General features: G+C 41.3%; 1 protein-coding gene across 25 annotated transcripts in view; it reads right to left on the bottom strand.

Moving 5' to 3' along the window:
* The window catches only part of camk2g2 (calcium/calmodulin-dependent protein kinase (CaM kinase) II gamma 2), a 97,745-nt gene that overhangs the window by 49,196 nt on the left and 36,472 nt on the right, over window positions 1–12,077 (bottom strand). For all 25 annotated transcript variants that reach the window (XM_051959534.1, XM_051959535.1, XM_051959536.1 and 22 more), the window contains exons 3-4: window positions 6,949–7,008; window positions 2,113–2,167 (exon numbers count right to left, since the gene is read on the bottom strand). In XM_051959534.1, the coding sequence (XP_051815494.1) occupies window positions 2,113–2,167; window positions 6,949–7,008 (115 nt within the window). The remainder of the gene's footprint in view (window positions 1–2,112; window positions 2,168–6,948; window positions 7,009–12,077) is intronic.

Genomic DNA, 12,077 nt, shown 5'->3' with positions numbered 1-12,077 from the left:
TTTCATTCAGTTGGGCTAGAGGAAATTTGATATTCACCAAGAGTGATAAAATGACACCAGAATGTATCTGCAAAAGACACTTAATAGCAATATGTAATGTTACAAATCTACGGTGGTCGACAGGGGCAAACACGCTGCAAACCGCAAAAGCGCTACAAACACAGAAATGATCCAAAACCAAAAATTCACAAACGCATAAAACACATGCAAGAAAAAAAAAGTGCTGCAAGAGAAACATGCTGCAATCACAGAAACGACACAGAAGCAGACTTGCAAAATCACAAAATAGATGCAAATGAAAAATGCTGCAAATATATAAAAACATACAAACCCCCAGAACAACCGCAAGAGAAAAACGCTGCAAATTCAATCCACAACGGAAGTGCACCAGACATGAAGAAGGAGAAGCAGAAGAAGAAGAAAGTGAAAGTGTCTGATATTTTTTTAGTGTGAAAAGGTACGTTTTCATTTAGTTTTAGCATCATGTTTTACTTGGCTGGCATCTTTTATACAATATTATTTTTTATACAATATTATCGAAGAGCAGCGCACTTCCGTTGTGGATTGAATTTGCGGCGTTTTTCTCTTGCGGTTGTTCTGGGGGTTTGTGTGTGTTTTTATATATTTGCAGCATTTTTCGTTTGCATCCGTTTTGTGATTTTGTAAGTCTTTGCTTCTGCGTCGTTTCTGTGATTGCAGCATGTTTCTCTTGCAGCATTTTTTTTTTCTTGCATGTGTTTTATGCGTTTGTGAGTTTTTGGTTTTGGATCATTTCTGTGTTTGCAGCGCTTTTGCGGTTTGCAGCGTGTTTGCCCCTGACGGCCACCGTACAAATCACCATGGAACCACATAACAGAACAAGAAAAGCACTCAGACAGCGCAGTACTCTGCCAGGAGTGTTTATTCCCTGACCTTGTGCTGAGCAAAGGTGTGTGTTCTGCATGTTTACGTTATGTATGGACACCGAATCGCCTGACCTAAATATGTAGCAGGCGGTGGGAATTGCTGGGAGTCAGAATCAGCTGCTCCTTGAATCATTTCTGATAAGTCAGCAGCGGTGGATCGCTATCGTGAGATCGTCAGCAGGCAGCTGACGAAGCGTTTGCTTGTTGTCATGGTTACAGTGACGCCGTGCTGTTGTGTTGCAATGACACAGAAATCTTTAAATAATCCATGGATCCAGACTATAAGCTGCATCACTGCCAGAATCTAATGAGGTGGTCCTTCTGTCATTTATGACCTTCTCTGAAAATGTCATCGAAATCCGTTTTTGAGTAATGTTGCTGACAGACAGGAGGATTCACAGAGGGACAAACGGACTCTGATTGTCACATACCTCCTCAGTAGTTGGCAGAGTAAAGTTTAGATAAACTTTTGTACGAACGAACTCCAAGCATCCTCCTTCCCTGACTAACAAACAATCAGATCCCTTGATAATGGAGTCCTTTCGCCCTCAGTCACTCTACCTGTGGTCACTGTGCAGGTCTCCCGAGGTGTGCTAGTCAGCAGCCATTTCCCCCTCTAGTGGACGCTGTGACTAGCAGGGACGACCTGATCTAAAACCATCTACGACCCTGTGAGCCCCACCGACTCCACCTTTCCCATTTCGAGAGCCGCCTGGACAACGAGGACAGATTGTTGCCGTCTGCTTACATCCAGTCCAGGTCAGCCAGAGTAAGTCTTTCACAGCTTTTTCCTTCTCTTCCACTATCTGCATATTGCTATACAGTAAGGCAGCCTGGCTAGTTTTATTTTCTACTGTTAATTAAACAACCTAACGACAGTGTTAGTCTACCTGCATGAAAATGTTCAATACAAGCAAAGAACTGAATGTGCCAGACCACTATATTCTACAGAGTACTACCTTCTGTCTTTATTATGTACAAAGGTGAGATGATTCCTTCATATTTAGATATTTTTTGTGTTTATTTGTGGGGGGGGGTTATTATCGTTTTAACCATATAATTATTTCCTGTGTACAAAATATTTCCATTAGAAGACATACGACATGACACACAAGTGTTACAAAAAAAACGCACCATCACACAAGAAAATGTGGCAACACATCAGTTTTCCTGTTATATTTTCTGTGTGTAAATGTGTTTTACTTACAGGTCAAAGACAAGGTAGTGGAAGCCTTCCTCTGAGATGCTGTCATGGAGTCGTACTGGTGAGGGAGAAAGAAGCAGAAAGAGTCGTCAGTTACAAATCAGCCCATTAGGTAAAGCTTTTTAAGGTTTTTCTGTCCGTGTGTTGGGGGCAGCGGTGGTTAAAATTACGTTTTGATAAAAGAACACAGCTACAAATCCCACTGACACTCCGTTACATTTGGAGGTCAACTTAAGAGGGTGGAAATGGAGGTTTAATAACAATGTTTTCTCTCTGCATTCTCTGTTCAGACAGATTGGCACTAGCTACGTTAGCAATATTAGTTATGACATCATGCTTATGTAATTTACGTTATTTATCACTGACACTGGAGCCATTTACTGCTAAAGCAAATCACCTTATCGAGGTACATTATGGTGTGCAAACTCAGTTGGATGAACTCTGCCTTGTAAAAAATGAGCTACACAGGAAATAGAATTTGTGAAATTTTTTGGGCGGGTCTTTAAATATCGACAATATGCTCCATTTTCCACACTGATTAAATAAAAAACTAACTTTTTCTATGCCAAATGTAAGAAAACACAACAGAGGAGGAAAACCTAACCATCCACGGTGCTAAAACCAGTCAGCAGCAACTACTTTTCATCTGTCTTCTAATCATTAATATTCATACCAATGGGAATAATGCTAAATAAAAAAATAAACCAAGGGCTTTATAATTAATAAATATTGTATCTGTCATTTCAGATCATGAAAAACTAGACAAGACTGAGTTCCAGCTTAGGAATGGTGTAGTTCACACACTAGTATGCTCATTCATAACCACAACAAACACACAAGGTCAAGTGATACAAAGTGCTTTCAGGTTTCCAGCAGCACCGAGCCGCTTTCCGAAATCATCAGACAGTAGCTTTCTAAAGCCCGAGTGCCACCTGGCCAGTTGGCAACGAGGAACACGCTTTTGGACACAAACATCGACAGAACGGTTACCATATTTTAATCATTCATAATTAATGCGATACTGCTAAAGTCCTCGTTGGCTTTGTCTCTTTTAAAAAAAAAAAAAAAAAGCACAAAGCCAGACAGGAAACATAATGAGAGGTGAAGGTTTGTTGCCAAAAAGCACAACTTCAACTATCTGAAATCATAACCGGATTCTCACAGCAGGCTGATTAAAAAACCAGCTCGTGTCAAGGTGGGTGAAGGTGCTCGAGTTCCTGAATAAAGGCAGAAAACGCTCTATTTTACTGCTTTTCTTTTCTCTTCAGACGAGCTACATTTTGACAAAAAAAGGAAACTTGACAAGTTCTCCCCTTGAGAACAGGATAAGAAAAGAGCAGCAGCGAATAGAAGAATAGAAGAAGAAGCAGAAGAAGCAGAAATCAGGTGGGACGAAGGGAGACCAATGAAACCCTGACGTCTATTATGTTGCTATCATACCGTGTGTGTCTGTGTGTATCTCGGACTGGACGGCGTGTTTTGATAACACACTTGGCAGTTCTGCTTTAAAAACACTTTGCCATTTCCTTCCTTTCCAAGGGGCCGCCGCCTTTTGTTTGGATCTCACAGACAGTCGGAGCGACGCGATGAATCCCAAGTCGTATGAGACTCGACAACAGATTCACAAAGACATTTACAGGCACAATAATCCTTCAGTCTACCTGACAGGCGACGGTCGTGGAGGCTACACATATTAGTCTGGCTCCTGTGTGCTTTTACAGACGAGCACAGTTGCACATTATGAGGATTATTAAACTTACAGAGAATCATGAGAAATATGAAACGTCGGTATCAGTTACCAGACATCAGGAATGCTGGTAGTTTAAATGGAACATCATGAAACCATCAACCACACACAGAGTAAACACAGTGTTGATCGTATTAGTGCCACCAGCTGACCGTGCATGTGTCGGTGTTGAGACTCGCTTTGCCTCTTTGGCTGCTGGCCAGTCGCCACCATGCAAATGTCCCACACAGCCACAGATCAGGTAACTGGCGGATTTGCCTATCACCAGAGGCCATTTGTTTCGGAGTTATTAATAAACGGAGCGACACCGGAATGAAACCTGACCCCATGAAAAGACACACTTGTTGTTTTGGCTCCAATACGAAACAACGACCGCAAGGTTTCGGCTTAAATCAGGTAAAGAGTAGAACATGTTTCACTTGACGAAGGGCAGGATGAAAGCAAAAAGCCCCTGAAAAACTGTAAGAGGATCCGGTTACAGTCTGGAGGAGGAGGAAGAAGAAGTGTCAGCCAATGTCGGCGGTGACAGACTCGAGAGTTGCTTCTGTTGTTTATCCGATCCTTCTTGATATGAGCCGCATGGATAAGATTATAGAAACACCTGTCAGGATAACACAACACGACTCAACAGCATCACAAACCGCAGCCGCCGAGGTGATCTTAAAGTCAAATTAACGTCTCTCTGAAAGAGTTTCTCAGATCGAACATTACAGCCTTCATAAATGCACAATCGATTATGCACTAGTTTTTAACAGGCCCACCTAATAGACCCAGACATCTGCTGAGTGGAATACTGATCTGACTTTACATGTCATCTGTAAATACAACTCAGTAAATTGATGGCACTTCAAATGCTGAACTCTACAGTTAACAGAAACCGTGGTTCAACCGTGTGAGCATTTCACTCACATTTGCAACTAAAAATAAAAATGTCTGTGGCCTTTAAATTGTATTTAGGAGGATGTGTGTGAACAAAAAGCTTAGTATAGAGGTCACAGTGCTGAGTAGGGCTGGACCCGAATATCCAGAATATCCGAATATTCGTTCGCTACGGCGGACGTTACCGGGCGGAAAGAATTTGCGGCGTTACGGTCTTCTCTCCGCCTTTGGCCCATATTGGCTCATCCCGTCGTGTGATCACATAAATATATACACATATGTCTATGTGATCACCCCTTCCTCCCCCCAGACGATAATATTCGGAGCTGTGGGGTTTTTATGCCATTTTATGCGGGAAAATTGCGGAAAGTTGCAAAGTATGCGAATAGTTGTGAAATATGCAAAAAGATGCGAAATATGTAAGAACTGGGGAAAAAAAGGTGATTCTTCTCCTACATCCTGTTACTAGGCTACCACTAAGTTGTTGTTTGAGTCCTTTGTGTTCAGCAAACCTTTTGCTGTGCTTCGTCGGGGAGAACAACACCACGGTTGATTTTCTTCGGTGCTCCAGAACGATGTTGCACGGGATGCAAAAAAGTCTCCCCCCCACTTTGGTGCAGTAAATCTGGGTACTGTTTTGCCCGGTCTCGGGCTGAAATATTCGTAGGTAAATGTGATCTTTGAGCATTCGCCATTCTTGTTTTTCGTCTCTGAGCGCCGCGCTCTGCATCAGCTCGTGCTTCTAGTGTGTGTGTGAATGCGTGAACTGATGATGTCAGGCCGGGCGTCACATAAAAACTCACTCACAACTCCATTTATATCGGTTATAGTTTTCTCATTTTATGCGGAAATTGTGAAATCAAGCGGGACCCGCATATTTCTCTTTTTTTGTGGAAATGTGAGATTCTTGCGGGAATTATGCGCTGTTTTGTGGGGATTATGCGGCCTTTTGGGAAATAATTGACCCCCGCATTGTCAGCGGCATTTTGGTGATTAATGCGGGAATTCATGCGATCGCATAATCGCGACAAAATAAAAGGGAAAAAAGCAAGAGGACGCCAGAGAATGACATATATTGACAACATCAAGGACTGGACAAACACGTCGAAGGCTAACACTGTCTAACACGCAACGTATGACAGAGAAAAGTGGAAAGGCATGGTTGTTAACGCAATTAAGCAAGACACATAAGGAGAAGAACGAGAATAATGTAGCTCTATCAGGTGATGTGGATGCACCACTGATGACATCTTCCATACATATTGGAGGTAAATCTGCACATTCCTGCACATTGTGAATATTCCCATTACCTTTTCTATAACTTCTAATTCCCTGGATTGGATTACTGGTAATTGACTTCAGCACTAAAAATCTAATCAACAAAATCACTTTACTTTGTGTCCCATTTAAAAATTTACCAAAAATAAACCGGCTGCTCTAACCAGATCCACTAAAAAATTGAAAATTCTCCACGAAGTCAAGAGTGACTGAACTGTGGTCTGAAGTGATGTGATAAAAATTCAGGGACTTTTCAGCTGAAGTAGGCTGAACTGTAAGCAGTGTTTACACAGAGCAGATAGGAAAGATGTATGGAAGCCAGCTAATAATGTAAGAATTAAACTATGAACATTACGGAGTCGATAGACTCCAGCACCCCCCCGCCCCCCGCAACCCCAGTGAGGATAAAGCAGTGTATAGAGAATGGATGGATGGATGGATGGATGGACATTACAGAGTCGCTGTTTTTTCCCAGCATCGGTAACACCTATAAGCACTGGGAAAAATGTTACGCATTTTGACTCCAGGGGTATATATTTTTTTTAATTCATGTTATTAAAGCTCTCAGCTCTAAAACGTGGGTAAATACAGTGGAATGATTGGTGTTGACTGTAGTTTTTAATGCACCTCTCATATTCCACATTAGCTCATAAGAATTCATGTTACTGGAGCTTCAAACATTTGTCAGACGGAGAGTTGAATTTTTCTTTTATATAAATGATTTATTTGTCAAACAATAGCTCAGTAATTCCCTCTGCATTGATTTGCCAGTTACTGTTTTTACGTTGTGCCGCTAAACTATGAACAAAACATTTAAAAAACAGCACTGATGGATTTGTGGATCTACAGATGCAGTGAAATGTTCTGCAGTTGTTGATTTAAGCATCTTTTTGTGACATATCTCCATTATCTGTTGGCTCTCGGAGATGACTCACCTATGTTTGGATGTTTCAGCAGACGGCAGATCCTCGCCTCCCGCTCCAGTTTCTGGTGATCTGAGGAGGAGAAGCAGAGAGGAAACGGTGAGGGCACAACATCGGTACCGTGAAGAGAAGCAATCAGGATGCTGGAGCGACCACAACGCCAGCAACAAAAGAAGCATTTCTTGGAAACCCTCTGAGTGAGTGACCGCAGAAAAAACAACAGTTCAAGCACACAACAGGTCCTAAATGTGACTGCAGCTCATGTTGCTCAACAACAGCTTCTTCCGTGCAACTTTTCAGCAGATGTTGGAGATTTAAGTGCTAATAAATAATAAATAACCTGTTTGGTTTCTCTAAAGCAAAGATTTTTGCAGCCATTAAAACTTGATATCTTGTTTGGGAGGATTTCAGAACCGCCTGCGCCAGCGACTTTGTGACTTGATTAAAAATGTTCTTTTAACGTTGAAGCTGAGGCACGTAAACACACAACACATAGATCATTCCCTTTGTGCTGCACGCAGGATAAAAGTTTTCTGCTAAATCGCCCATTTTGCGACCAAATTGAACTTCAGGCCAAAGTAGCTCTGAGTTTTGGCCTCTTACGTCACATAAGGGAATGAAGCAGAGGCTGTCGGCTGATATTAGCAAGACGGGGAGATGTGTAGCGCATACAAACACGCACAATCACACACACAAAATAAGCATAAGCTTTTTGCACTTAGTGAAATTAGTCTTGTGGGTTCAGCCTTAATATAATCAGTGTCCAGTTAATGATTCTAATGGGGAGGGGAGGATATCCGTGTGTATGTGTGTGTGTGTGTGTGTGTGTGTGTGTGTGTGTGTGTGTGTGTGTGTGTGTGTGTGTGTGTGTCAGACAGATACAGTAGATGGATACAGTGGTCAGTGACTTCTCCTGTTGCATGGAGTCCGAGGTCAAGTTCACACTGGGCTTTTCTGCCTCCAACCAGCTGCTGGTCTCAGAGGACAGATGGGCTGCTTACGTACGTGTGTGTTTGTGTGTGTGTGTGTGTGTGTGTGTGTTCTTGTACTTGCTACAATGTGAGGGCCATTTTCTGCATTTAATTATCAAAGTGAGGACATTTTTACAAAGTGAGGACATTTTGGCCGGTCCTCACTTGGAAACAGCCATGTTTGAGGGTGAAGACTTGTTTTTAGAGAACAGGTATGAATTGAGGTTTGGTTAGGGTAAGGATTAAGTTTAGGCAATCAGTTGTGATAGTTAAGGTTAGGGTAAGGCTCTAGGAAATGCATTACGCTTATGGATGTCCTCACTAAGATAGAAGTACAAACGTGTGTGTGTGTGTGTGTGTGTGTGTTCTTGTACTTGCTACATTGTGAGAACCATTTTCTGCATTTAACTATCAAAGTGAGGACATTTTTACAAAGTGAGGACATTTTGGCCGGTCCTCACTCTGAAACAGCCATGTTTGAGGGTGAAGACTTGTTTTTAGAGAACAGGTATGAATTGACGTTTGGTTAGGGTTAGGGTTAGGGTTAGGCGATCAGTTGTGATGGTTAAGGTTAGGATAAGGCTCTAGGAAATGCATTACGCCTATGGATGTCCTCACTAGAAGTACAAACGTGTGTGTGTGTGTGTGTGTGTGTGTGTGTGTGTGTGTGTGTGTGTGTGTGTGTGTGTGTGTGTGTGTGTGTGTGTGTGTGTGAGACAGACAGGGAGAGACACTGGTCATCCTTAATCCCTCGTCCCATCCATGGTGTCTGGATACCCACAAACATTAGTCCTGTGACCATTTTACAAACATATTTTTGCAAATTATTTCTTTATCATCAACGTTTCCTAAATGCTGGTGTTCAAACTAAAACTACAAAAACCAGAAGTGGACTGACGGGGAGTTTTCAGACCCAAAACTGATTATTAGTAACCAATAAGACGGATAACCAACACTTGGAGCCGATACACATCAAATAAAATGAAAATCATGGTGTCAGAATGGTCTGCATCATTGAAAAGTCTTTGATTATTATGGTTATCCATGTGTAACTGAAAGAGAGCTTTTCAATGTTTAATCTTCAGCGATAATCGGCTATTACTCGTGACGTCCAACCAATGAGACCTCGCTGTGAGTGGAATATTGCTCGAACCCACATAGTGACAAGCCAAAGTAGGACATTCTTAAGTAAATTAATCTTATCGGGATTTTTTTTTTTTTAAATGACACTTGTAATTGGAAAATTGTAGAATATTGGATCAACCAGGCCAATAATTAGATGACCCCCAAATGAAAACCAGTTCATTTTTGTCACTGACTGCACTAGTGATGTAAATGTACGGAAATATCACTGCATCTTTTGTTCAATTCTGTCTCTCTGCACATCCTTCCTGTCTGCAAATCTACAGTCACGATCAAAAAGAGCAAAATGCAAGAAGAAAAGAGTTCATAAATAACAATGAATGAACTTTATGACAGTTAATGCCCCTGTGTGTTGAATGGAAACTTGCTAAAACATATGCTAAGCTAGAGGATACATGCAACTGTTTTCAGTGATTTTTTTTAGGTGTATTGATCATTCTAAGGTAAATGAGGATTCACAGTTCTAATCATTCACACCGATACCTGCTCTTCATGCATTAGTATACATAATGGAAACACTTCTGCATATACAAGTGTTTGAACACGGTCCAGAGCAGCAGCTAAAAGCTTTCTTTTATAGGGAAATCCTGCTGTAAACGCTTCGACTAACACTGTCCACTGGTAGCACAAGATTTATCAGAGCCATTTAAATGTCAATATCAGCATCATGTTCATTTAATTGTGATTAGTAAGTAGTAGGTGTTAATTTTGCAGCCCTGGCAGTGCCTTTATAATTGTGATTGAATGCAGTAGTTTTTCTTCTTCACTGGGTCTGGACTCTATCATCTGGTTTGACCTCCTCCTCTTACTCCTTATTTTATTCATTTTTTATAAATCTACTGTCTCATGTTTTGAGCGTTTTTAACATCTAAACTGAGCAAGTACAACTTTCAACCACAAGGACTAACACAGCAGCCATTTTTGCGCATCAAAGGGGCAATAAAACACAAATGCAACCAATTTTAATTTGTACACAGAATAGTCATATATGCAGCTATTTTGGTTGCAGTTTGTAGAACTGCTCCAACCACAATATCCATCTGCCTGTTTTTCTGCACATTTTTCCATTTCCACTTATAAAACCTGGCTTATTCTATAATAAATCTGAAAAATCTGCTGATTTCTGTTGGCACAAGGAGTCAATGACAATCATTCACTGGCCTGAAAATATTCTATATAATAGTGTAAAGGGCAATATTTTGCATGGATTCATTTAATATACTAAAGGTTATAAACATTATAAAATTGGCTGATAATGAGGGGTCAGGTGGGAACTTTTTTGCAAATGCCATTTCTGCACTAAACTCAGGACACATTACATAATTGTAGGGCTGGCCCGAATAGTGGTTTCTGCTCTCCGGATATTCGGGCCCTATTAAAGACAAATACCCAAATATACGTTGTGCCCCGTAACGTCTGACGGGGGTGGCATGTGGCGGAGACGGCCCGAATATTCAGATCCATTCGTCTGATCTCCTGGATGCAAATTTTGCACACTGCCTTTGTTTGATCTTCAGTTAAACTGAAGAATTCCCAAACAGTGGAGGTCTTCGGCATCTTTTCTTGCGTTTATGCAACGATGTGAAGCGTGACGTCAGAGTCGGCAGCCACCCGGCCATTCAGGTGGTGGAAACAAACAGGAATGGAGGAGCCGAGATGGGTCGAAGAACACGGCGGAACGAGCCGAAGTGGGCCGAAGGCGAATGGAAGAGACGAGCTCCGAATATTCCTATTTTCATCTGGGGGAGTAGGGGGTGATCACATAGACATATGTGTAAATGTTTATGTGATCACACGACGGGATGAGCCGATATGAGTCGATGTGGGCTAAAGGCGGAGGCAAGACAGTAACGCCAAATATTCGTTCTGCCCGGTAACGTTCGAACGAATATTCGGATATTCGTGATATTCGGGTCCAGCCCTACATAACTCTAGTGTTTACTGGGTTTTATTGGATGGTTTGTGGATGTTTTTTATGAATGCTTTTATAGTAATAATTTTCTTAAAATTGGTTGATTTCATACGGAATCACCCCAATGTGCTGAAATCTATGAGATGGAACATGGCAAAGAAAGTGCTGGAATAATTATCTAATGTTCTGCAAATATATACACACAGAACAGTACTGATGGAAGCAAACACTGATTTGCATTTTATTTTAGTTGCTTTTTGGCAATAACAGATGTAGCTCAGAAAAATAAGAACAGATTCATATGTTGACCAGCTTTCTCTCTGTTGAGTCAGAAAACTAAAGCATCCATTGATGTTTGATTAAAAGAGCCCCACAAAGCAACTTTAATGCAAACTCGGGTCGTTAGCAGTTCTGCTGACAAAGCTGCCAATCCCTCGGCGTCGCTGGAAGTAAACTCGCCGTTTGCTGTGGCAGCTGTTAACGGAAATCAGAAGTCTCATACTTTTACTGGAAAGGAAAAGTAATCACGCCGAACGTTGCGAATGACCCGAGCTAATGGGGTGGAGGTAACCTCAGAGGTCTGGCAGAAAAAGTGAAAAGGAAACACTTCCTTCCTCCACGGCAAACACAGAGGCAGCGGAAAATCAAACCCAGAGCTGCCATGTGAATATGGAATCTGTGGTGTTCTGTGCAAATGAAATATCACGACAATCAAGTTACAGTTCTCAAACGCTGGCAGCTATACATGAAGGCACTAATAACAATAATAATAATACAGCTAATATGTGTAAACCCTCAATATTCATCAAAAATACCAGAGTCTGCTGTTCAAGATCTGTTCTTTGGGATTGTATTTCGCTGCTATGAGGAAATCAGGAAGCAAAAACAGTAAATCAGTGCTAAAATGATTCATGGCATGTCAAATTAAAGAACACAAACCACCGAAAATTCTGATAATCAATTATTTGCTTCAGTTATTCACGTAGCAAAAATGAAAAATAACTACTCAAGCCCCGGAAAGTTATAATGCAATGTCATTTTTCACTTTTTCCTGACATTTTTTAGCCTAAACAATAATTTATAAAAAAAAAAAATGACAGCAATATCTCGATTAG

This window comes from Acanthochromis polyacanthus, chromosome 15 (genome assembly GCF_021347895.1).
Source record: "Acanthochromis polyacanthus isolate Apoly-LR-REF ecotype Palm Island chromosome 15, KAUST_Apoly_ChrSc, whole genome shotgun sequence".
NCBI lineage: Eukaryota > Metazoa > Chordata > Actinopteri > Pomacentridae > Acanthochromis > Acanthochromis polyacanthus.
Note: the sequence above shows the minus strand (reverse complement) of the source record. Positions and strands in the feature narration are given on the sequence as shown.